The sequence below is a fragment of the Cuculus canorus genome, chromosome 4 (assembly GCF_017976375.1).
Source record: "Cuculus canorus isolate bCucCan1 chromosome 4, bCucCan1.pri, whole genome shotgun sequence".
Lineage (NCBI taxonomy): Eukaryota > Metazoa > Chordata > Aves > Cuculiformes > Cuculidae > Cuculus > Cuculus canorus.
In genome coordinates, this window is record NC_071404.1 from 77,582,789 (window position 1) to 77,610,474 (window position 27,686).

The 27,686-nt window shown below is 45.3% G+C and overlaps 1 protein-coding gene across 7 annotated transcripts in view; it reads right to left on the reverse strand.

The window, feature by feature from the left end:
• FRAS1 (Fraser extracellular matrix complex subunit 1) overlaps positions 1-27,686 on the reverse strand; it is a 163,518-nt gene that overhangs the window by 130,364 nt on the left and 5,468 nt on the right. For 6 of the 7 annotated variants that reach the window (XM_054064301.1, XM_054064300.1, XM_054064304.1 and 3 more), the window contains 2 exons: positions 27,013-27,211; positions 19,484-19,515 (listed from right to left, as the gene is read on the reverse strand). In XM_054064301.1, coding sequence (XP_053920276.1) covers positions 19,484-19,515; positions 27,013-27,127 — 147 coding nt within the window. In that variant the 5' untranslated portion in view covers positions 27,128-27,211. Of the gene's footprint in view, positions 1-19,483; positions 19,516-23,384; positions 23,550-27,012; positions 27,212-27,686 lie in introns of those variants that run through there. The other variant, XM_054064303.1, reaches the window with a different exon arrangement.

Here is a 27,686-nt window from a genome sequence, read left to right on the forward strand (position 1 = left end):
CATGCCTCTCCTCCAGATCCGCTCTGTCCTTTTCTCTGCCAAACATCCGCCCCAAACTGGTGTCATGGAACAGGGACAAATGAGATTAGTATTCCTACAGCTGTCACAGCAACGCCAAATAGGCTGTTAATATATAACACCACCAATCCTCCTGACTGTAAGCTTTAATATTCACAGAGGAATTACATCAAACCTTACAATGCAGGTGTTAAGGCACCAGGAATGCACAAATGTTTTCCAGAGGCAAAACATGGTTTAGTAGGCACGGTGGTGTTGGTGATGATCTTAGAGGTCTTTTCCAACCTTAATGATTCTAGGAAAGTGCCCTGAAGTGTGTTACCTTCTTTCATTGAAGAGCAAATAAGAGTTAAAAAGCTAATGGACTTTGTTCTTTGAGAAAAGGGAAGTGTGAGCAGGTAGGAAACAGGTCAGACGCTGAATGCCTGAAGACCCTGAACATTTCTCCTCTAATTAATCTGTGCCTGCAGCTACTTCTTTCGCAACTGAAACACAAAGGTGCAACTGGCTCTGGAGCAAGATAAGAAATGAATGGTTTTGTAGTAGGCTCCCAAGAGAAACTATTATGCGTGCCCAAGGGAGTCATGTGCAAGCGTGTTTATTGACTCCACACAATAAATCACTGCTTGCTAAAGCAATCCCAGCTTTGCCTTCTTATTCACAAATTTGGTTGAGAAGAACTCCGAGGAGCAACCCCTAAGTTTCTGAACCTCTCCATTCATTTGAACAAATGAGTTTTCCTCTCCTTGGGGCTGGCAAATGATTCTACGCTGAATAAATGCTTAATGGCAAGGACAGAGGAAGACTCAGAGAAAACCTGCTTGCTTTTACACAGTCATTTCACAGAATCATAGAATCTTTACGCACAACCTCTCTTGTTTGGACCAAAAAATTCCGGGAGGGTTGTTGCTTCGTGTTTTTTAATGTTATTCCAAGGAACTACCCAAAATACTGCATTTACCAACAATCACATTTCACATTGTCTGCGCACAAAATGAACTCAGCAAAACATCTCGCAGGAAACAAATCTCCCGTAAACCTAACGGCACAAAAATACAACCAACCACCTTTCTGATCAGCTCCAAAGTTCTTTTTTTAAACGGTATGCACACCTTTCTCCAAAACCTGGCACATGATGCACATACCTGCTTTCAACACTTCAAAGGTGTGCTTTGCCCTACGCAAACCAGTTGTTGTGGAGATCCCTGAGCGTTGGCTTTTGTTCGCAGCAGACCCACACAGTCAGGAGCCTGAAGGATGAGAAATCTTGCCACCCCTCTCGCATCTGCAGAACAGGGCTCAGGTCTTAAGTGACACCTTAGGTCCACCTTCTGTGCAAGAGGGCAATTTCATCAGTGAGGTCCCACAGAAGAGCTTTATGTAGTCAAAACAGTCCCCAGAACCCCCAGATTAAAGCTGGATTAGATCCAGCACCTGCACATTTCTTCAGGAAAGCTTAGGAGGGGCTCTTGATCATGGAGTGCAAGAGTAGGACAAGGGGGAAACCTTTTTAAGCTGAGAGAGGGGAGATTTAGATGAGATGAGCTATTAGTGAGAAATGTTTTGCTGTGAGGGTGGGGAGGCCCTGGAACAGGTTGCCCAGAGCAGCCGTGGCTGCCTCATCCCTGGAGGTGTTCCAGGCCAGGTTGGATGGGGCTTGGAGCCCCTGATCCAGTGGGAGGTGTCCCTGCCCATGGCAGGGTGTGGGACTGGGTAGGCTTTGGGGTCCTTTCAGACCCAAACCATTCCATGACTCTACGATTTGGTCTGCAGGATGTTCAGGCTCCCTTGCTAACCTTGTGATGGATTCTGGACACAGGAGTAATTTTCGCAAAAGGTATCTAATCAAAAAGCTTCACCAAAGCTGAATATGCCATCTCCTGACAAGGCTTATCTCAGAATTAATGCTTCACTGCAAAGAAGGGCTCTGGGAAAAGAAATCAGTTTTCATGCTTTTGAATTCCCAGGTGTGCTAGTGCCTTCTGACAACAACAGTGCTGCACAGTCCTGGTTGGTGGGCAATTCACCTTAACTGTGTGTTTTGTCAATCACGACACAGATGTTTGAAAGACAATTGCACATCGGCTCATCGAGACGGCATCTCAGCATCCACACACTGAAAATACTCGTGACTCTGCAAGTGAACTCCTAACACAGGTATCCTTTCTGGAGGAATTCAGAACAAGTACTACTGCAACACCCTTTTGTTGATCTGTCTTCTCCTACAGAGCTTCAACTGAGTGTGTAAATCCCACATTTGACTGTGGAGAGGCTTTTTCCTTCCCTAAGTCCGTAGCTAAATCAGATAAGATTGCAGACAGGATCCCAGAAGTGTAGCTTTAACAGCACTGTGCAAAAAAGCACAGTGCCTGCAGGAACTGTTATTTAGTATTAAAAAATCCAGGGAAAACACTAGGAGAAAGGGAGTAGGAGAAAAGGAGGATCCAAGGAACCTCCTTACAATAAAACCCTGTCACTGATCAATTTTTATTTTCTCTTCCACGTTAAGGATAGCAAGAGATTCCAGCACACCAGTTATGCAGCTCTACTTTCATTTCAAGGCCACCAAATGGACAAGGTAGTCAATAAACTCACAATTGGAACACAAAAGCTCATCAGAAAATCCACTGGAAGTCTCTATAAAATGATAATTAAGAGAAAGAGGAAATGAAGGGGAGGAGAGACAGGAATGCAGTGTTCCTTCGATTCCTAAAACGCTGTCATCCAATTCCTTCAGACACACGGGGATCATCACCTTCCTGGTGACCAAACTGACCGCACCAAAAGAAAAATAAACCAGACTGCAAGACATCATTTGACTTTGCAGCAGTCACAGCAGCTGACTTGCCAGGAAACAGACACTCAAACACAAAGCAGAGCCAGGCAGGAGCTGTCTCGGGAAAGCCCAAGGCAAAGCATAGATGGATTTCCAACATGCCAGGTGCCTGGGAAGGCAAGGACAATCACATTTGATTAGAGTAATAGTAACCCCACCAAAACTGCCACAGAAATATGCACACAGCGTAGAACACAGCCCTTTCTGTCCAACTCACATAGCCACGGGAACCCCAGCAGGACATGCACAGCATCCGTGCCGAGGACACCCTCAACACTGTGCCCAGAGAGTGTGAGCTTTACACTCTGCTCATTAGTCTATTAAAACACAAACAACAATCAGTTCTGTATTCGGAAAATGGCCTGATGAAGCGTCACCCCGAGAGAGGGACTCCTGCATGACACGCAGAAGAATCACAGCATTGGCAGGTTTAAGAAAATAACAAGTTGGTCAAACCCACCGGTCAAGCTTTAGAGATGATATCTTCATACGTGCCGGGACAGCAAATAGCACAGTGAAGGGAAGGGACAAATTAATGAGTAACTTCTCTCTTCCCTCCTGCCAGCGACACACTAGGGCAGAGCTCAGACTGGTTGATTTAGCAGCCTCTAAGCAAGACTGTATCCTGCAGGCACACTTGTAATTAATTTAGGGAAAAATCCCACCAACTGGCCTCCTAAGAATCCTAAATTGTTATCAGCATGCCTCACTCCAAAGTGGGCCCCAGAAGGGCTTAAGCAGCACAAAAGCAGCACAGGGAACTGCCATTCTGATGGGACAGCTGGGGTTAAGGGCATCTGAAGATCTCCAAGTGAATGGAATCTCAATTCCACCATCCGTGTACCTGTTTTAACACAAAGGCCAGTTTCCTCTAGAACCGCAGGCTTGTATCCAACGTTAAGCTATTACTTTATACGAGTACATGTGAGTTTGGCTCAAATGAAAGGAACTAAAAGTTCACCTGTAGGGCTGAGATAAGGAAAGACAAGAGACAGATTAGCGGTTGGGGTTACTGCAAATCTCTTACAAGTAAGGTTAAAAGGTAAACCCATGTTCTCTTTGGAAAACATCAACAACTGGTAAATCAGTTCCCATTCTGCAGCCTTACTTCAAGCATTAAATAAGCTCAATGGCTTGAAGGCTGATGGCCAGCACTGGGGACAAATGCTCAGCTGGTAGAACACTCGGCTCCTCTGACATCAAAGCCATTAAAACCATTTACAGGAGCTGAGGACCCAGCCTTCTAAAGCTGAAAAGTATGGGAATTCAGGGTCCCAAATTAGAAACATACCGATCACATTTCCATCAGTGATTCTGGCCTCAGAGTCACTGCAACGCTGCAAACTGGCAAGTCTACAATCACAATCTAATTTGCTCCAGCATCTCTTTCCAGAGACTGAAAGATTAGGAGAGAGATCAACTCCGTGCTAGCACTGGGCAGGTATTTCTCAGCTCTCTGACTTGCCCGACCATTCCCACATGACCCCACTCCGTCACTCCAAACAGATGCCACTGTCAACACTATCTCAAGGAGGTTTCCAAAAATGAACATCAACAAATCCTAGCTCTCTTGCTTCCACATCATTCGGCAGCCGAGGATCAGGGTAAGCCAGTAACAAACCCAGGCACTTCCATACAGATGGGAGAGCGAATATCAGAAAGCATCGCGTGCACACAACATTACAAATCTATCTGGCACCCAAACCTGCACATTATAGGGATTAAACAAACAAGATCCTTACAAACGACACCCTTACAAGGTAGGAGAATCCTGCCACAGGCTTCCTGTCACAGGTATAGCAACTTCAGGAAAGGGCTGTGATCCCTCAGATGTCCTCCTCTCTCTCTCTCAGGTCTGTGACACAGTCCCAGCATTGGTCACTCCAACAGCCGTAAAAACCAGCTGACTGACAAGTATTTGGGACCTCCCAATCAGAGGTGATTCCTGGGAAAGGCTGCATTCCCGGTGAACCAGCCGCCACTCAGTGACTAGGATTTCCCTGCAAGGAAGCAAGTTTTCCAGTGTGAAGTCAGCATCTGCATCAACCCACAGGTAGCTGTGACAGGAGAGGGAAGGGACATGATATAGCCAGAAGGGAACAAAATCCTTACCCAACTCCCAGCTTAGTACAGGGCCCTCGAGTGGCTTTAACCAAAACCCACGTAAGTCTCTGTGTTCCTACAGAAACCTGGCATCCTCTCCTGTAATCCTGTCATGCATTTGGACTTAGGTGCTGAATGCAGTCCACTGGTGGATTCACTTGTACAGGCTGCTCTGGAAATGGAAACTGCCACAGAACATAGACGACTCCAGAACAGAAAGAAAACTTCCCTTAGAAACATTAAAGCTCCCAAATGCATTCCTTATTCTGTTACAGTAAACCAAGAAGCAGAGCTCCCTGGAACTGAGTGTAAGCTGAAACGTGTCTCTGTTTCCACAGCTCTTACAGCTCACTTAGGCAGTTTCCATCGCTGAAAAGCACAGCGGTGACACTTATGGCACTCTAATTATATTAAATATCTAAAGCCTTTAAAATATTGGTGTAACCATCTAAAGAGGGAAAGGCTCAATTACCAAGGTTATTTTTTTCCTATTTCATCTAGCCGAGAACAACCGTTAAGCAGTTGTTGTACAAGACGTGATGGATTTAACCAGATGCTCTCATCGTTTCTACCGCAGTGCTAGAAAAAACAGCTTCTATAAATATACTAAAAAGCCAATGAATTACAGAAGCATGAAATTACTTTGGTAAGGTTAAAAACAAGCTGGCATCATACGGAAAGCACTGAAAATATTAAGTATAGAGACCTCATTGCAGCTCTTACGCAGACAACACTACTGCTGGTTTTAACAGGGAGGTTACTTATTGAAGCTGCCATATGAGGAATTATCATCTCCTCGGGCTGAACATGTGGATTTATCAGCTATTTGTAGAGGCTAAAGAAAGCATCTGTTTAAACAGGGTGCTGAGCAAAAGATATGACCTTGGAGAGCAGCTCAGTCCCTGTGCTGGTACCTGCAAAACAGAATATACATTCACACATAAGACTAAAAAGAGGGAAAGATCACATATTAACAAACTGCTGTGGTCAGACTTTAACATTAGTGAGGGGTTTAATAGCTCACATTTCACCTATCAAAGAATTAAGCTTCGAAATTGAAACAAGCCTAAAAACAGAGGTTGAACTCACTTTCGGAACCAGAGCTGCCTGCATCTTGCGCATTCTTGCAAAGCCACAGGCGCAGAAGGGTGCAGTGCTGCTTGCTGATATCTCGCTGATAAGCAGTGGCAGCCCAGGAAAAAAACTCTGCTTAGAAATCATCACTCCCAATTCATTTTTGATACTAAAATTTCCTAATTTTATTAGGGAAATCAATTATCACAATAATAATTAAAAAATGTTGATGAGAGTTATATTCTTATAACTACTCAATGCTTCTGCCAGCCTGGACAAGTACCCACATCCATCTCCCACCAGACTAACTGGACAACACATCGGATGCTAATCATAGTAGGAAAAGCAGCTTAACTGCGCAGCCTGCTCCTAGGACACAAAATATCACGGATGACATCTTTTCCTAGGGAATTCAAGAGGCTTGCCTCTGATTTCACAGATATTTCTCTGCGTGCAGCAAGAAGCACTGACTCGCTTACATCTTGTGAGTTTAAGCTTCGATCTTCCTCTACAAAAAGATACTGACGGATTGCAACAAGGGCAGAGCAGAGGAGATAGAAACCTCTGTGGTAAGCACACTCCTACCAAAACATGAGGCGATTCAGGGGTCTCATCATTCTTCTACAGCCACCAAACCCTTCTTCAACACGCCAGAAGGGATCCCATAACCTGGGCTGTTACTAAAATGCCTAAGAGAAACCCTTTGTGGCACAATACCAAGGCAGGACAGACACAGGGCTGTTGTTAAACCATATCATCTTCCAGAAGCAACATTGAGATCAGCATTGTCTTAGTGCTGCTCAAAAGATTCAAAGCATTAATGGACCAGACAAGAAAACACTTAGCATTACCGAGGGAAATGATTTTAAACTCAGTACTTTTTAGCATGCTAATGTGTCTCAGCTACCAGGAATGGGGGAACCACCTTCCCATTCAAAAACCTGTCACGGCAAGACACAGCTCCTTGTGCTACAGCAGGATTTAACCCTGGATTTAACAGTCTGGAATGTAGGATTCCTCACTGAGTCAGAGGGACAGCACTGAGTTTCCCTATCACAAACATAGCCCGTTTGTGATGATGGATGAGGTGCCCGCGCTGAGCGCACGCACGAAGCGCTCATGGGCAGAGGGAGCACCCATGGGGTTATTTAAGCCTCTCCTGCTGTATCTCAGTTTTCCTCTGGTCTGTTACCAAGCTTTGTCTGTAAAAAAGGAAAGATTTCACTTTATTTACCACAGTTATGCAAAATTAAATTCTGGGACAAATTCTGCTCAATTTAGATCTGACTGTATCTCCATTAGTTCCATTTTATGACCTCTCCAGATGTCTTTGAAAGTAATCTGTTACACACTGGTTTGTCCGAAGGATTTAATTAAATTTTAAACAGATTTTCATTAAGTTTATTGTTTCATCCTGGGAATTGCTGTTTTAAATAAAATATGAAGAGAGAATTAAGAATTACTCCGTAGGTCACTTTTCTTTTGGAAGCTTTCCCCACAACACCAGATTGAGGCACTTTTAGGTTCCCTTGAGTCACTTTACGTTCTCTTTCCACAAGCATGATGATCTCACAGTTTCACTGAGAAACTGAGAAAGAAAGGAGTAGATGTTATTTTTAAGTGCCTCTAATTTTAAAAAAAAAAAAAGTTTTCAAAATAGAACACTTCTAAAATTATGATCCTTTAAAACACACCAAACAAATCGACTGGAATCAGAATGTAGCAGTTACCTTTACTCCCTAATATTGAGAACTGAAATGTTAATTAATTTCTTAAATACTCAAGACCATCGGGACTTTTTACATCTATAGAAGAATCTACAATAAACTGCAAAAAAATGCGGGGAAGAAACTTCCAACAAGTTTGCTCACGTTTTCACCTGAAGCCATGAAATCCATAACAGGATTTACTGCATCCACTACTTCAGAACTGGCTGTTAGTGTGTCAATAATGGCAACTCTGTCGAAAGCAGCATAGGTTTTCAAGTTCATAACTAAACAACCGACTTTGTATTTCCTCTGAAAGTAGAATATCCATGAACCCCAAAAGAATCATTGACTTACAGCACATTGACCTCACACCGGCCAAGCACCCAAAAGGAATTATTCCCACATGATTAGGACCAAATCTATTCACAAAAGACAAAAGATCGCTTCCCAGGAAGTGAAAAGGTTAATGTTTTCAGGGATCCTACATTCCCATTAGAAAGAGGATTTCTGGGTTTCTAGTTTAATCACTGAGATAAGTAAAAAGGTGTGTATACAGCTGCAGGTCTAAAGCTTTTCACCTTTGTCACCTCATAGCAAGACCCCAAATTCCCACTCCCATTGATGTCACTGAAAACTTGTGCTCAGTATCAACATAAATTAAAACTTCCCAATTTTGAGCCTGCGAAAAGTTCAATTTTTATCTCCATAAAACACACCAGAAGCAGTTTATGAAACTTCTCAGGTTTTTTTTTTCAGTAACGAAACACCTTGCTTAAACATCTTCAATTAATACAGGAAGAAATGATGTTCAGGATACGACATTTTGGGGGAAGAGGGAGAGCTTTTTCCCCCCGTGACTGATCCCCAGAAAACCCAATTAAGGGTGTCTGAAAACGCCCAGGACTCTCCTTAGCTTTAGTTCTCCAGCTGCTAATGTAAAGATACTTCTGATGCTGAGCTCATGGCATTCATTAGAGGATTCATCACTGAGTGATTCTGAAGTAGCCACAATGATTACAAAACTGAGTGAGCAGCGAGTATTTTACCCTAACAGGTCTCCTCAAGCTACAGCTCACCAATAAATGACAGGGCTATGAGAATTACAGTGGTCTTCCAGTGGAATTCTGTTAGATATTCCCACTAGGAGCTATTTAATATGCCTGGCAGAAATATAGACATCCCAGCACCATAAACTGCAGAGCATCACAGCATCACGGGGCTCTCTTTACAGCCGCTTTCAAAGCTGATGGATCTAAGCAGTGATAGGAAATCAATGCACTCATCTGGAAGAGCTTCATATTTGGGATTATTTTGATCTATTCTATGACTTCCTGAAAGCACTAAGGAATATCTTAGGCTCCTTGTGAAATTCAGCAGTTCCAACAGCAACAACGGGAGTGCTGATGTTTACTGGAAAGGCTCAGAGAATGATTTATCCTGGAGAGCTTTGCATCAATTAATTTAACAATCCTGTACAACAACTACAACGGTGAGGCGGTTCCATATTGGCATTTCTCATGGTGAACAGGAGTTATTCAAAACTAAAAATTGGGAGGAAAACACACGAACCAACTGGGAAGAGAAGAAGTTCCACATGAGACTGCCGTTCAGACACAGCAGTCCAATTTTGTCTTTTATTTCTAAGCTTTGACAGTCTAAGTAGTTCTGCTTTGACCCGTGAACCAGAGAGTGCCAAGTTGTGCTTTTCAATACTAAAGGCCCTTTTTGGTGCCTACACAACGACTCAGTCATCCCGATGCAAAATTCAGTGTTAACACACAGCCCCAGTATTTTGAGGGCCCGTTGAAAAGATCACATCAATTCGGCGCCATTTTGTGTTACACAAATCCATCTCAACCGGGCTGTTTCATTTGTCCTGACTCATTTTCAAGTGAATTGATACCATATAGCGATGAGACATAAAGATATTTATATGAGAAGGACAGAATAAATTCCAACTGTACTAACAACCAGTTGCTTTTCTGTTTCTCATCAAAACCACCTTGTTTAAATTTATTTCTCTCTAAAGAGGGAGAAGTTTCTTGCTGAGACACACTAGCAGCTTCAACGCTTCTAACAATTAGGATTACGATTTCCCTGCACCCTTACGAGAAGAAAGTGTCCAGTTTCCAGTCAATGCCAACGGGACACCTCCCACTGGATCAGGGGCTCCATCCAGCCTGGCCCTGAACCCCTCCAGGGACGGGGCAGACATGGCTGCTCTGGGCAACCTGGGCCAGGGCCTCCCCACCCTCACAGCAAAGCATTTCTTCCCAAGATCTCACCTCAGTCTCCCCTCTTTCAGCTTCAAACCGCTCCCCTCATCCTCTCCCTGACCTCCATGATCCACAGCCCCTCCTCACCTTTCCTGGAGCCCCTTTCAGCGCTGGAAGCTGCTCTGAGGTCTCCCCGGAGCCTTCTCTTCTCCAGCCTGAAAACCCCCAACTCTCTCAGCCTGTCCTCGGACAGGAGGTGCTTCAGCCTTCTCAGTTTACAGTGCCTTTCTCAGACACTGTAAACTCAGACTCAGACTGTAAACAGACATTCAGACTGTCTGTTTCTGGCAGTCCCTCTCTTGGAGAAAACCAACAATAGGAGAAACCAGCGCAGGTTCCTCAGATCACAACACCTTCAATGCGACTTACCCACACCTGTAAAGTGAGACACGGAGAGAATCTGCGTGCATTTAGGGAGTTGAAAGAACATCTCAGACACACACATTAGGGCAATTGCTTGCTCCAGTGAACCACAGCAAATAAAGCAAACATCTCAAGCTCTTTTACTAAAGCAATCTCTTCTCAAAGCACAGAAGCTGCCAGAGAAAACTCCTGTCTCCCTTCGGGGAGCAGGAAACCTCTCCTGACCATCTGCTGGGACCTATGCGTCATCACAGTGTATGCTGCAGTCACCATAACCCAACAGCCCTGGATCTCACGTACCAAGGAGAAAGACATATGCAAAGAAACTGGCAAGTGTGCCTGGCGAGACTGAAAACAGCCTTGCTCCCCTACCTGTCGTGGATGTTACTTCCCTCTCTCATCAGCTACAAGCGAGCTTCAGTGAGCTCCTTTTGTGACTACACGCTCCCAAATAGCTTTCTAATACAACACCTTCCTGTTTCTTTTCTAACACAAAGTCAGAACAACAAATCCCTCTGACTTTTTTGCTCCAGCCTCCTGTCTTCATTTTTCCTTTCCTGATGCACGGCCATATGCAGAGTGTAAACACCACTTCTGTAAAACATTGCCCGGGGATAATGAAAACGATATTGGTGTTCCTGATCAGTTCAAAGACCTTTACAAGTCATCTGATGAACATTCACGCTACCTCCCTGGAATATGGTTACAGATTTTTGAGTAGCCCATAAAAAAAAAGTAAGACAACCATTTCCAGAACTGTGCCCACCAGGTGATTGCTGCAGCTCTGAATTACCGTGCTGAAGAGAGGGAAAATCACCCTTCGAGCGAGCTGTTGTTTGCAACTCACACAATAAAGAAGAAAAGAAAAACAAGGGCTTATCCTCCAAAGCTAAAATAATTTTTAACACAGAAAAATTTAATTAAATCCCTTCTGGAAAGGCAGGCTGTGACTTCCAACCCAAATGGCCTCTCCCACTTGTGGCACGCCGAGCTGCTGCTGCCTGGCACAACCCTTCAGAGATAAAAGGACCAAGTCTCCTATACACATTTGTGCCCATAAACCTCCTCCTCCCGAACCAAACCCCCACCCCAAAGAGAAAAGGCAAACAGGAACCTGGTCAAGGTTATGATAGGGCTGAGGGGAGGGGAGGGAAGGAATGAGGAAGCACAACCTGAGTTAGTGACCTAGCAGAGGAAAAAAAGGAATTTTTCTTGCTGGGAATATAAAAAGGAAAAGTAAATGACAAATTACAAGACATTATTTCCCAAGCAAGGCTCTTCAAATGCATCCAGAAAGATGACTTGGGAAATTTACAAACACTGTTGTCCTGATGAATGAATCCAGGAAAAATCCAGCACCTTCTGCCAAGGCTCTGGCATACAGCTCCTATAACTGTGTTATTAAACGTTAATCATCTGCTTCAGTGTTTATGGATGAACAGATACCATCCAGGAAGATGAAATGGAAAACGTGGAACAGGGCAGCTCTTGTAAAGACCCTGATCTCTGCTGCCAGACCACCTCCCACCACACGGTGAAGAGGGAAGCACGAGTCTTCCAGCAGCCAGGACAGAGGATGGAGAAAAAGGACCCGCAAAGCAGAATCCCAGCAGTCAGCACTCATACCTTCATCGAAAAAAACCCCACAGGCTGCAGTCATTATGGACAGACTGGAGCCTCGATTACAGCTCAAAAGCGCCACAACCCACAGAATCACCTATTTGAGTTTATTAACTTGTCCATGTTCCTCCTGTGCTATTTGAAGTAGAGTCATTTCAAAATCCCTTTCTGCCACAAACACCATGTGTGCCTGACTGTTTAGGAGGAGCGCCCTGCAGCTTTGAACCTGGGGCTGAAGGCTGTTCCTAAACACGTCCAACAACTGCAGAGGACCACAAATTCACTGCTGGACTGCTAGAATACAAGATCCCATTTTCTCAGAGGGAAAAGAACCATTTCTCACTAGCAAGCGTACCACAAAACCACACAGATACATCCAGAGACACCAAAGACTTGAAGAGGAGGGAAATGGATGATGAATTGAGTGCATGTGCAGCCCACTGTGGAGAGAGCTGTGAAATGCCTCTCTCAGGAAAGTCCAGCAGACAAATCCTTGCAGGTAAGCAAGGACATCAGCCTCCTGCTTCGGCTGCGTCAGGTTTAATGCTGAGGCAGAGTGCCTGATGCAGAGAAGCCGGCCTCACCATGGCCTCGGTATTGCATGAAAAAGGACCCGGCAAGCAGTGCCCGGAGAAACCAAGAGGGTGCCCTGCAGATGCAACTCACTGCTTCTGGCTGCAGGGATCCGGCTCCCAGCACAAGGGAGACTCGACAGTGCTGCTTCAGCAAGACCAACGGGCTCAAGACGCAAGAGAGAAGTGCCTGGGACTGGAGACAGGACCAGCCCAGCCACTCTTTGTCCTTTTCCCAGTTCCTGCGTTTCTTTCCCTCTGCATTCGTTACAGGATGATATAAGGCAGCTGCTAACGAAGGTGGTAGTGTAGGACACTGGTTTTCCTATTACAAAAAATTTGTGTTCACTGCTGCTGTCTTGACTGGCACAAAGTGTAGCAATCGTGAGCAGCAGCACTGACCCCACTGCAGGCAATGCAGCCGTTCAGTTCCAGCGTGTGAATACCGTCACAGCGCTCTAGAGATGTGAAAACCTCTGAAAGGCAACAGCCTACAGCGCTGCCAAAGTGCTCTGGCTCAAGGCCACAGGTTCCCGACTAAAGCGGAATTCACCTCGGCTTAGAGCAGGGCAGGGCCAGACCCTTCTGGGGTTTTAAAGATGTTAACACCCACCTCTCCGCAGTTCTGCATTTAGTGTTTTTTTAAGGATGCGAGAGCTCCACAAGACTTATTTTCAGAGATAAAAGTGAAAAAGGAACCAAAAATCCCACTGATGTGCCAACTGTACTGACTGTCTATATGCAACATACCAAAGCCCTTATATTGAGATATACAACTAACACAAGCAAGATTTTACCATGTGTTATTTGGTATTCAGAACAAGTTTCAAGTTGCTACAAAACAAAATAAATGGGATCATTCTACTCTCAGCTATGCTAACAGAGCAGTGTTTCCGTATAAAATGAGAGTTAGTTTTCTCAGACCAAAAAATGACATTTAGCAACCTTCTGTATGAGAATCACTGACATCTAAAAGAAGAATTATTATGTATTAAAATGTGTGCCTCAGTCCACAAAAAAACCCCTCACCTCTTTACTAATTAAGAGACAAGAATTCCCTACATCCACTGCAGGATAATCTTCATCTTGTATCTATGCTGCTTTTACCTGGTACCATGGAACAAAAAGCTACCCCCATTCCTCTGTGTTATTATACTTATACTGTTATTATCCTTATACTGTTATTTTCAAGAAACACAAACAAGGAACAAAGATGCAGCATATGCTTTATTCGAAACACACTTTTGTCTTTATTTTTGATCTTCAGTTGATCTCAGCCTTCCAAAACCCACAAGTGGAAGGGATTTCCTATAAAAAGAACCTTAACCCCATACCATTCATGTGAATTGAGAGTTCTATTCTCCATTACCTTGCACGTTCATTCACCGCCACACAAGGCAAGGTGGATATGTTGGATACCAAGCCCTACGCACCGCACAAAACCATTATTCAGTGTTAGGCACTCGCTCTAAAGAGGGTTAAAAGATGGCACAGCAGCACTGCAGAGTGAGGCCCCGCTGCACCAAGTCCTTCCATCGCTACTCTCTGAAGTCCTGAGAGAGTCACAGCATCTAATTGCATCTGTTCGATAAATAAAAATCATCACAAATAGGATATTAGTCAGCTCGCATCTGCAAGAATACATCCACCCTGCAACAGTGGGAAAAAGCGACCTCGAGCTTGCCAGCCTCCAACAGGAATAACTCTTTACATCCCTACTACTCATAGCAGTGTGGCAGACCACGGAAGAGCGCGGACTGCAGGCTGCTCGAAGAGGAACCCCCACAGCAAACTGGATAATACCCCGGTGTTGGGTAAAACATTCATTTGAGCATTATACAGGAGATGATTCCTGCTGCTGTAAACCAGAGTTTGGAGCTACACAGTGTTACAAGGATGTTATAAACAGAAATTTCTGCGCTTGCTCCCTTTGGAGCTAAGGATGTACCCCCAGGCTAAATACTGGCATTTAAGTGACATTATTTAAAAACAAAAGCAAATCCCTTTCGACCTTTGTAAAAGTTAGAGAGCAAAACCTTCGACCGAACTTTTCAATTCTGGTCTCATTTTTCAGTAGTAAGTTGTTACCCTTCCATTGCTAATTCAAAACATTCCCTAACCAGAAGTGCTCTGCACCTGCTAATATTTATTGCAAACAGTCACTCCATTTATTCAGAACAGAAGCTATCTGGAGCAGGAGACATACAGTTTTGAAAAACAAAAAGCATTTTCTATTTATTCTATTTCCCTTTTCATTTCTGACTCAGCACAAACTACAGATGGAGACCGAAATCTGATTTAAAAAGCATAAAATCAGGCTTTCTTTAACCAATATAATGTACACATATAACTGCAAGATGTTATCAAGTTTACCAGAAGATTTAAAGGGATACTTTTTTATTGAACAGGAATGTGTTCCACGCCGTCAGACCCATCAGACGCTTCCAACTGTTTTACTGTCACAAACTCCAAACTTCCATCATCAACATTTTCACGCACTTTGCTCTTCAGACACAGCACCTGAAACCTGCACTTTGGTTTCTCCCCTCTTGCCACCAAAATGAGCTAAATAAGCCAAACCTAATTCCACAAGAAACCTCCCCAAAGCAGTGCAAGCAGCCACCTCCAGCACAACACGGCTCCACGCCTCCACCATGACATGTCCTTATCTCTCGCCAGTGCTCGCCCAGTCAGCCCCGCTCCTTCCAAGGCTTTATTAAAAAAATCACAGTGAATGCACACACTAAGGTGGATGAGCCGATTTATAACAGAGCTGATGGAAACTGTATTTATACAACAGGCATCTGTCAACAGGTAACTTTTTAATTATTATTATTATTATTTTGTGGCCTCTACCATGGCCGAATGCAGAGCAGAATTAAAACCATTATAAAAAACCTGAACTATCTGAAAAACTACAACTATTTTTTTTTCCCCCTTTTCTGGACAGAGCATACTGCTCTTTTGACTGACTGCTAAACCCAAAGTCTGTTATTTAAACGAGTTCAAGTCAGCTAATCACTCCAATTAACTTGAATCCTTTTCCAGGCACAAGGGAAAATGGAAGCAAAATTTTTGGTAGAAGTACAAGTACAGAATCATTTACTGTAGATTAAGCTAGGGCTTTTTATTTTGTTGATAATTTTCATTCAGGCTCCAAGATGAAAAATGTATTTCCTTTCAAGAAGAGCTGCTTGGCTTTTTGCTTGGTGCTTTTAGAGTGTTAAGAAAGCTCCAAGTGTCTCCTGAAACTTCCAAAGGAATCTGTCAATCCAGAAATCCATCCGTACATGCATTACCAGCAGCTGTTGCAACAGGCAATGTTTTGACATGTTTTTACACAGATGGAATAAAAATCTACTGGAGATTGCTCAGCTGGACTTGTCCTTCCTTACTGCAGTGTCCACAGGCAGTGTCATTTATCAAGTTAAACTTGCCATTTAAACCAACTCCCACCTCAATTCACAGCTCTGTGCTTCCCCTCTCCACTTCCCAGGGCTGAAATCTCCCCTCGGGACAAGCAAGCTGGCAGAAAGATGCAGCCGTGGACTTGATCAATACCTCACCCATATTCACTTTCGTTGTGGCACGAATGTCTTCTCATCCCCACCTGCACTTCCCTATAACTACAAAACAGTCGTGTATCTGCTTCATCGCTAAGTAAAGGAAGCAGCTGCCCTTGTTGTGTGGATCTGAAAATTCCCTCGAAGGTGAAGGCAGCGAGAGGAACGCAAACCTCAGTGCAGTAGGGAATCACGCACAGAGATGAGGATTTCCTCGGAGGAAACACAGGCACAGAAGGTGACCCTTGGCATGCAAGCAGCCAAGTCGGTTAAGCAAGACACAGAACTTCGGCAGCGTTAACAATTCAAGCAGCTCTGCAGTGCTTGCATTCACCACGCTTGAACGTTTGATTTATGCACCAAGGATTTTCCAAGTGACTTCAGAGTTTGGGTCTGCAGCAGAAGCAAGACAGCCAAAGGCCATAAAGCAAGACCTGCGGCAAACAGCATTCCCACAGTAACCCAGGAATAGCTCACCTACGACTGCCTGCACATGAAGCTCTGAGGAAAAAAACCTGAATAGCAGGAGACACTGCAAGGAAATGGTGTTTCTAACCATAGTCTAAAATAGAAAACAGTTCCTAGGGGTTTCTCTTGTAAGTTGTCAGCAGCTCCATCAGTGTCACAGGCAGACTGTGGTGCTGCCGCTCCAGGTGGGAGCTCTCACGAAGGGGTGCAGAGTTTGGTCCAATACCTTTCCTGTCATTCAGAAAGGCTTTCTTTTCAGCCAGTAAATGGTTTGTAAGCAAACACACCCAGAAGGCACAACCCTCCTCCAGAAGAGATTTGATAAAGATGGCATCCTTAGCTTGTACGTTTGTCCTGTCACTGGGATTTCTTCACTTACGTGCAGCTTCCAAAGTCATACACAAATGCTAAAACCACAAAATCATTCCCCAGGCTGCTTCTCTGCTCCCCTCTGCACATTGCAGCACCGCTAGCGAGGAACCCCCAGAAATATTCTGTTGTCCAATCCATCCCTACTCTCTCATGTCAGGGCCCCAGATCTGTAAAACTCAGTCTAACCCACGATGCAGCAGAGATGACCAGCAAGGGGTGCTCAAGCCAGAGCCCCAACTTTGCTGCACGCAGCAGCACATAGAGCAGCTCAGCTTCCCTCAGTCACGCTCTAATAGTTGTGAGCAAGATGACGACTGGTCTTCTTGTCATCTCCACTTCAGAATGGACCTTTCCAAGACAGTGGCCTTCTGCATGGACAGTACAAGCTCTGCAGCTCTCTCACAAATAAGGGCCACCAGCCCACAAGTACCAACTGCCTGGAAGTTGTCATACAATTCATACCCATACACTGCCTCTAGTGTTTGATTTCCACCACACTTCACCGAGCCAACTCCAATGCTGCTGTCAGGACCATCATAAACCGGACAATGAAACAAGTCCTGTTGAGGGTTCTTTTCCACCTGTGATTTCCACGGTCACCTGTGCGGTTCCTGCTTCCTGAGGAAAAACAGTCACCCAAAGAAACCTGTGAAGCAGCATCACAGAGGAAGATGCATTCAGCCCAGAGGTCTCGTGCACCGCATGTGACATTTTCCACATCTGGGTCAGAAATGTTGTGGATTTAGTACGTGTTCTGGGATTGCCAGCTGAAGCCCCAGGGCCCGTCCTTTGATCTGTATTCAATTCCAAAGAGTAATCAAAAGTTGCTACATTACTGCATACCAAATGGAAGAAATGCTGAAGTAACTCATGGAAAAGCAAGCAAAGGCCATTCCCACAACAAACATCACTCAGGAAAGCAGGCACATCTCCAGATATGCCAATGACAAGAGACAGTATAGGTCCTTGTTCAACAATGACAAGCTGGAGTTGTTCAAGTTTTACTTGCTAATTAATATCAGCTGTATACTTGCATCAGTTTTATGTCTGCTCCAAGTTTTACTGCAGAGCAATCCTCCATACAGCCCATGAAAACTGTTATCAAAGTCATTTACTAATAAAACCACAATAATCTCATCGAGTACAGAGATAAAGACATAATCAAGGATACCAGCAGCAAGTTCTTTAAAAAGGAAGCATCTAACCTAGAATATCCCATAGTCTTTATGTACAAATGCTTCGGCAAGACATTACCAAGACTGGCATCAGCATTTCAAACACAGAGCAGCAGTGAAAGAAGCAGCAGAGGAAAGAAAAATAAAGCAGAACATCAAGAAAATGCAAAAGGAAGAAAGGAAAACCCCAAATCTGTCACTGAGATGCCAGCAGTCACTAGCGATAGCTGAATACTCTTGTTAGCCCTTCAGCTTGGATACTGCCCTTGTCGAGCTGCAGTGCTCCGCAGAAAGGGACCAGCCATGCAAGCCACTGGAGCTGGCATCTAGATAAACTTTCCAACAGCTCTTATGACACCAGTGCTCCACAGCGCATTACGAAGAGGAGCAAACACATTTAGCCTGCTTCAGCTTCATCCCAAGCCACCCACTGAAAACATTCACCTCCAGCATGTCCCACTAGTTCCCATCTTGGAGCAGAAAAACCTCCCAGACCCAAGTCCATGTTGAAGCACCTGCCATCAGTTATTTCCAGGATACCCAGTGGTGACATGTCACATACACAGAGCACATATCAAGCTTTGTGGAGAGCTGAAAGGGAAATAAAACCCCAGGCTTTCCCTGACAGCTGCTGCAAGCTGCCGCCCAGCCAGTGGTAACAAATCCCCAAGAACATCTGCTAGGGGTTGGAGGCAGGTACAGAAGCACTCCAGAAATCTACAGTTGCTCAGCCATTTCCTTTTAGACCAGAGAACAAAAGCAAAGCAGACAAGCGTTACAGAGAAAAACACTGTTTATGAACTGTTAAAAACTGTGATTCTTGTACCAAGTTATTCATTGATTATGTACACACGAAGAAGAAGACTACAAATACTCTGGGTTTATAAAGAGTCAAGCACATAGTACTCACCATAAACAGCTGAGAGGAAAAGGTGTTAATTTGTTGTCATTTATATCTTATTAATGCAGGAAAAAAAGTGCAGAACCTACCCTGGCATTGCAGTGACATTTTACAAAACATAACCTCTGTCCTGCCCCGGACTGCATATTTGTGATTCATGTGGCTTCTCAGAACCCTGAAATCCCTCATCTTTTCACACACTGGGAAAAGGAGCTGCAGTCAGAAGCAGTCAGAGCTGTGCTGAGGAGGACATTTGGGTTCAAAGGCCCAAGGAGAATTTCCAGTCTCTCTGAGGGCAATATTTATTTTGCTGCTGTTTTCTCACAGTTGCGAGATCAGCCGTCCCAATCGTGACAAAAACCAGGAACTAGAGTCAAGTTCAACAGCACCTTCTCAAACACTTCTCCATCAGAACACACTCAAGCTTACCTACCTCAAACAAGAAGCCTTGGTAGACACAAGAACCTGCAGGAGAAAAAACAGGAAAGAGATTAGAAGCAAGTAATAACGGCTCACACCTCAGAGAAGCAGTGCCTCACAAACTGCTACGGAGCAGAAGTTGCAGCACTGAGCAGCCACCTCTGGCCCTGCACTTGCCAGAGACCAAAGGAACACAGTTTTGGGCCAGCAAGGCAACCTCTGGGTAAGCAGCGCCAGGGACTGCGGCCCAGATGGATTCACTTGGAGAGGGGCACAAGCAAGGAGGAAAGAAAAAGGGAGAGGTACCAAAATAAGGCAGCTGATCTTCAAGAAGTGGTTAGCACTTGCCTAGGCAGCACCTGACAGGACCACTGAGGAAGCATCACGGCATCGTAACGGCAAGTTCCCCATCGCCAACAACCACCCACTTTCAAACAGGGCTAATATAACCCATCCCCACCATCACCTCACACTCTCAGACAGGTGACAAATTCAGGCACTGGTGCAACTCATACAAGGAGCATGAGTTCTCTCCTTCTGCTGTCACAAAGGCTGCCCTGATAAGATAGGAATTCTTACTGCACACACTTAAGATGAATATCAGAATCTTATTTCAACTTTGAGTAACTGGCCAAGCTCTCACTGAAATAAAGGAAGCCACAGCTATTCAAGGGCAAAATATGGCCCTTAAAAATGCAAGGTTACACAGTATTTAAATTGCATGCTGAAGAGCAGTGTCTTCTCTGTGCTCCTATAAATCTTTTCATCGTTTAGAGGAGAAACACATAAATATACGAATATACATATAAAAATGCAATAATGGTGAGAAGAGCTGGTGTAAATTCCCACTCCTAAATCACTTCCACACGGGCAACAGGTCACATCTCTCCTAACAACAGCCTCACAGGACTCCTGCTTCAGCCTTCCTAGTGCTCACCACCGACACTGCTGGCTAGGAGAAAGGTTCTCCAGGCAAGCGATAGAGATATCACCCACACAAGCATACTTTATATACTTGACTTCAATAAATCAGATAAGAAATTAGAAAATAAAACTGTGAATAAGTTGAGTGACAGTTCTTTCATTGATTTTCAGCAAAACAGCTGTTCGCAAACATCTACACCTATTTGTCTCCGGAAAACGTGACAAGAATGTGAAATCAAAGCAACCCACAAAACTCAAAGATGAAAAGAAAAGAGAACGCAGGAAAAACTGCCTCAAGAGACCACCTAGAGAACTAAAAATTCCCTCGTGGAAGAGTGGTGTTTCCCATAAAATGCAGATTAGACAAATTTGTACAGAAAACCTTGGAGCGACACTGCTTCGAATCAAAAGCTCCTCCTTTGAGCTGGTCTCCAGTTCAGCTACAAGAGCCTGCAGAGGCACCATCAGGAATTGCTGTCACTTGCAAAGAAGATGAGCCACGAGAAGCCTAACCGTGTTTCTCTAAAATTCAGCAGACACCTTTCTACTTACGCTAACCATAAACAAACCAAGCTCTTTCCATCACATGCACAGGCTGAGCACCAAAGAGGATAACAAGCTGAAATGCTGGGTTTTACTCTCACAGCCCCCCACATGCCACCCCGCAAATCATACGGCCAACCACTTCATGTCTGACAAGCGAGCTCTCCGTGTTCATGATAGTGCCAAGTTACTTGAATGCAACTACAAGTCAGAGTCTCAGCAATTACCCGTCCATTTATTACGTTCATAGCAATTTGCGTTTACAGAAAAATACTCCAAACACATGACTACACCTTGACTTTATTCAACTAATTGATTTTTCAAATACCAATTATCTTCCTGCTCCCCCTATCTGTCTCCTCCCCACACCCTTCTGGCAAGAGAGGGTAATTCCAAGCTTCACCATGGAGTTGAGACTCAAGACTCAGTGCAAAACACAAGGTCAAAAACTGTTTGCGGGCGTGTGTGGAAAAAAAAACCCAAACCTTAGTATCAGTTAGTTCAGCCCAACAGAACTTGACTGTTTGGGCTGGCTGCCCTTTCTTTTTTGCTCACTAACAGCTCTAATTTCCTAAAAGCACCAATGTAACAAAGATTTGACATCCTAAAATGTGAAATATGGTATCAGAGCCCTCACTGCATTGAAAACCTTAAAGAGAGGGAAAACTATCAACAAGAAAAAATCAGCACTTCCTACTTTGGCTTCAAGAGGCTGTAATTACATCTAGGGCCCTTTGTGCCAGGCACTATAAACAGTCGTGAAAGAGCAGCCGTGTGCCAAAGAGCTCATCACCTACAGGGCCAGTGCAGGGCGAGGCCCAAGGCAACAGGGCGAAGGCAGCTGCCTCAAATAACCCAGGCAGGCAACAGCAAGGATGAGACAGACCTTCAAAGATTTCTCTTTCAAAGTCTGCCTCCGCTGTGCTCCGTAGAGACAGGGTCACCCCAGCCCACGTGGGAGCAGAATGCAAACACAGAAAGCCTGGTTCTTCCTCTCCATGAAAGCAAAGGCATATTTCACTCCCTCACAAGTTACCAAGGGAGATGCTAGAATGAAACACATCTTTACAGGACTTGGAAAATCGTTAGCTACGAGGACCTTCTAGTATTGTTTATTCCAAATTCTGAGAGTCCAAGACATATGCATTAAGCAACACCGCTCTTTGTTACAGTGCCCTGGCTTTGCATGCAGATCCAAGACACCAGGGTGATTAACCAGCCTTTGCAAAGCTCACCTGAAAGTGTTTCCTCAAATGATCACATTGCCTTTCACATACATCAGAACACTGGGAAGAAACCTTCAAACTCCTTGTCTTGGTATTTTTGTGTTGGGTGTCTTGGCCACAGGAGGCTGGCAGGGCAGTTTGCTGGTTTGGGGTATATTTTTTTAGAAGTTAAGCCTCTAAGAATACCGCCTAACAAGTTAACATGCCAAACACATCTAACAATTCCTCAACTCACGCACAGAGAGCTATTTTTAACTACTGTTATTCACTAAGACAACTGTATCAAAAAGAAATCACAGTGTTAGAGCAGGAGCAGGGTTTGGGGTCTCTGCCAGTTTGGAAGCCAACAACCCCCTCGTGGTCAAAGGAAAAGCTGGAAAACAACGCGAAGCGCACAACTGCAGCCACACAAGTTAATATCTCAAGTTCACATCTAACAATTCACACACACAGAGCTATTTTTAACTACTGTTATTCACTGGGACAACTGTACCGAAAGGGAACAGCAGTGTTTCAGTGTTTGGGCAACCTACTGTTGCACAGTCAAAGGAAAACAGGCTGAGCGCACAAGTGCAGCCACACGACTTAAAATCCGAAATTCTTCTCAAACAATTCCACAACTCAGACCCACTATTTTTAGTTACTGTTATCCTCTACGACAACTGTATCGAAAGGGAATCACAATGTTACAGCGGGAGCCGCGTTTGGGGACTCCGCCAGCTCGGAAACTAACATCCACCAGCCGCGTGGCCAAAGGAAAAGCTGGAAAACACAAGCGAAGCGTACAAGCGCGGGCACACCGCGCTCCCAAATGCAAAACACGAGTACGTTCGCGGTGCGGCGGCGCTGGAGGCTCACAGCAGCGGGTCCGCAGCGACGGGGACGCGGGGCGGGCGCTCTCGGAGCGCTCTTCCAGCTCCATCCGCACGCACCGACCCCGGCCCTGCTCTTCCCAAACAAGGAGCCGCTCCCAGCGCCGCGGGGAAGCGGCTGAGCGCCCCTCGAGAGCCGCCCGGCGCCCCCCTTCGAGTTCGGCAGGGGGTGGATGCGCATCCCGCCCGGGATGCCCCGCAGCGCTCCGAGCGGGACAGGTCGCTCCATCCCGGCTCCGAGCCGCCCCTGGAGGAGCGGGGAGAGTCGGGCACAACCTCAATGGCCGGGTCGGACCCCGGGCAGGGGGAAGGATGCCCCGAATCCCAGGGGAGAGGGGACGCGACTCACCCGAGGCGGCGGCCAGCGCCGCGCCGAGCAGGCACAGCGTCGCCCAGGCGCCCATGGCCTCGCCGGCCGCGAGGGGAGAGACGGAGGCAAGGGGGAAAGGGGGCGATCCTGCCGCCCCTCAGCTCCCGCCCCGCCGCCAAACTTTCCCCGCAAGACAAAGCGGCGGCGGTGGCGGCCCCGCAAGAAAAGCGCCGAGATCGCCCCGCCCGGCCCCGCCTCCCGCCGCACCGGGAGCGCGAACCCCCCGCGCTCCTCAGCCTCTCCCCTCCTCCTCCCTCTCCTCCTCCTTTCCCCCTCTTCTCCTTCTCTCCCCTTCTTTTCTTCCCCTCTCCTCCTCTCTTCTCTTCCCCTCTCCTCCTTCTCTTCCCTTCTCCTCCTCCTTTCCCCTCTCTCCTCCTCTCTTCTCTCCTCTCCCCGTCTCTTCTCTTCCCTTCTCCTTCTCCTTTCCCCCTCTCCCCCCAGGTGAAGCAGCAGCCCCCGGTAATTGCACAACCTGCCCCAAGTGCAGCAGCGGCCATTTATCCTACGATTAGGAAAAGCAAACGTTTGTGTTGGGAAGCGGGGCAGGAATTGACCCGAGGAGGGTTTCACAGCACAGAGGGATTTATCCTGGTCACAGATTGATGGGCTAGAAGCAAGAAGCCATTGGCCCCAGGGAGCGTGAAGCTTTCCATTAATTATGTTAGGATTTCACTTTGCTTGCAGGATTAAAAAAGAAATATCCGGGGGCAAGATCTGTTTACTGAAAGCACTGTTTTCTTCTCCCGTAGGTCCACAGAATCTTTCCATTTCTTCCTTCACTTCCAATCCCTTTTCCCTTCACCCACTCTATTTCTTCTGCAAAGTAAGATTCAAACATTAGCAATCATAAACCCAAGTACTCCAAGTCAAAAGCCTGAGTTCAACTCTTCTGTTCCAACATTTTCCTTTTTTAGGCAGTTCCCACAGTTCCCATGGAACCTGTCAGCTCCTGGCCAGCCATTAACACCTTCCTTTTTCACTCTCCATGGATGTTGGGGCCAACCCTTCCAAGTGCTTTCGCAGTGTCACAGTTTGGTTCCTTTAGGTCAAAGAATACAGAAAACATACCACAAGGTTTGAAGTCACAGCTGTTAAAGTGCTACAAAACCAACCCTAAAATTGAAATGAACTAGAAAATGGGTCCTGGTTTTACCAGTTTATGGACACAATCATCCTTTTCAGCTAATGCCAACATCCCTGCTGGCCAGCAGCACTCCAGTCACCATGCAGCAGTCAGGTGTACAAGGCTGGAGTGCTGCTGCTGCCTTCTCCCTCTTGCTTTAAACAAAGCCTGTCTGATTAAATGCAACTAAATGCAACCGTAATTCCTCCTGGTAATTCCATCTGTTCCATTTTGATTCACTTTCTAATGAACACCATCATCTTGAACTCCAAGTTGGAGGTTAATTTTCTTTTCTTTTTTGAGGATTGTATGACATTAATTACTGCCCCGTAATTCCAGCAACAAATATGAGAGGTGAAATGTGTAGTGCGGCACCAACCCAAGACTCAAACAGCAATTTACGTGATGAGTTTCCCAGTGATTCACCGAGTTATTACTTGTTAGCTGTTAGCAGGAGGGACTTTTAAGAAAAATAGGAGCAGAGACATAACAACCACTGCCCACACAGACAAGAACCCAATATATTTCATGTTCTTGTCAAATACAGCAGGAACAATGAAAGGAATAAATACATGGGCCTTAATTCTCTTCTAACTACTCAAATGGAATTCAGGATATCTTGACCAAACTCAAAGGAGTGCTAGCATGGCAAAAGCAGTGGAAAAGATAAGAAGAGCAGGCACATCCAGGGTTCATTAATTCAATAGATGTGTGGAGTCCAAGAGAAGCCTGCTATGTAGAGACACTCTTATACCAGGTAGATGTTCAGCAAAACAGCAACTCTGTGGAACATCTCTGTCTGCTTCCCGTCAACTCCTGGTATAAACAAGACAACCATCGGCAACACTGCCCTTGTTCAGCTGCAGCTTCTCCTCCATATTTTCCCCACCTTCCTTTCTGCTTTTCTGAGTTTGATTTCCCTTCCCTCTTTCTTTTCTCCCCATCTCCAGAGTACTGATCTGCTCATCATCCCATGCCCCCCCCCCCTTGCTTTTGTCATTTCTCCAGCTCTCTTCCGACAGGCGCTGCTGCATAGTTCACAATTGCCGACACCCCATACGGTCATAAAGCAACAGGGGTTTGCTCTCTGGGAGTGGAGAGCAAACATACTGCCAGCATCCAGCTCTTTTGGTAAGGATGCTCTTTTCCATGCTCAAACTGTCTTAAATTAAATCAGCTTCAGGGAGGTCAGACTTCCAATGGTTCTGCACGCTCCAGGTGGCTTTTTAAGAAGTCATATCTACATTCACACTCATTCCCATTCTGCAGCGTCTCTGCTACCAGAAGTCACCCCCTTTCTCATATACTATATTCCAGCTCTTGCCTATGCCAGCAGCTCCAGCCATGATGCACTTCCCTCCGTGCTGTGTCCTGCTAGGATTTAAGAAGTAGTTCAGGAGACCTCAAAGCCAGCCAAGGCAGCTCCTTAAGGCATCTGTTTGTAGCCAGCAGGCAAGAAAAGGAAGATCCATGCTGAGCACAGACAGGATCCCTGAAAAAATCCATTCCTACAGAGAACTATTTCAGACCATAGCACAAGTCCTGGTGCAACACAGAGAATGGCAAAGGTTCAGGTCAATTCCTTCCCGCCTCACCAATGGACCCAAACAGAGCAGCAAAACACTTCTTTGTCGGAATTCGCATCATTCCAGTCTCCCCAGATCTGGGAAAGGCTATTTACAAGTCAACAGTAAATGAATCTGCAGAACCAGCTTCAGACTGCCTAGAGAAATATGACACTATTCTAAGACTGGAAGTTTGAAGGGTGCATCTTGCAAAGCAGGGACCCAGCTGTCAACTGCAGCTGCCTGTCGCAGAACTACTGGGACAAAGTCACCGAGGCTGTAGCAATAAACCACATTTAAGCATCCTTTTATCAAATCTCGAAGCAAAGGTCTACACATTGCTGTTAAGACGCTGCTCCTTAGTTTCGCATCCGAGTTGCTGGTTTGAGTGATCTTAGCCAGAGATAAGTTATGTCTGTTGAAAGCTGGGCATGCGCTGGCACAGACTTAAACAGAATAGATGAAGAAGCATGTTTCTGAAAAGGATTCGTTTCATTCCAGCTCTGCTGGCTGAGGTGTCCTCTCAGGATTTTTCAAATTTCTTGGAATTTAGCCCATGTGGTCCATACCTGGAGGTCTTCCAAAGAAGACTGCCACCTTCGTATAGGAACTTGTCAGACAGAAGCAGACTGGGATGTAGCCCTGCACTTGTATCAAACTAGCTGCTTTCTGAGACAATTACAAACTGACAGGCAGACAGTGAAACGGATTTTTCTGTGAATTCCCCACTTCCAGAATCCCTCACGCTTACAACTTCTTACAGTTCAAAACTCCTCCCAATTATATCTGGTACAAATATGCATTCCTTACTTTAATGCTGCTAGATTTTTACATGTATTAGTTACATTTAATTACTTTGAACTTCTAACTTCTGGTCAAACCGATCACTGATGTAAACAGGAGGCCAGGATCTACCTACCATCTGCACAGCTCTTCTTTCTTCTATTCCTATTATTTCCAGCCTGTCCTGTGCACACAGTTTTGCCATAACTGAATTTTTTTTTTAGCCTCTTGGACCATTTCTGCTCTGTCATCTTTGAAGATAAGTTGATCCGTTGAAGTCCAGAGTGGTACAACAAACTGACCTTCTTCCATGAGTAACAGCATCAGTGCTGCACCTGCAATGAGCAGAGCTTTTAGCACCTCCAGTAAGAAGAAAAAGTATTAATAGATGGCTTCCTTCATAGACAAAAAAAACAAGGGGAAAGGGAGCAATAGCTACAGGTACAAACAATCCACAAACACCACAATTACACTGTACCTTCTTCCCTTCCCTGCAGCAAAAGTGCACAGCAGATGCAAGTCTCCCAATCAATATCAAATAGCAAAAAAATCATCATCTTTGGTAACAGTTATTTGCTGAATTCCAAGCAGCAAAACCCCGTCAGAGCTAAGTGAAAATCTCTACCGGTGGATGTTTTGCTTGGCAGAGAACAATAACGTGCCAGAGGCTACAACTGTGCCATAACTAATTCACTGTTCTCATATGAAAAGTAAACAAACGCCACAGTATAAAGTGGCACGAGCTTTTAGGAGAGGACTTCACTCTCATTCCCTAACATGTCAAGACAGCACCATTGACTACAAGCTTGG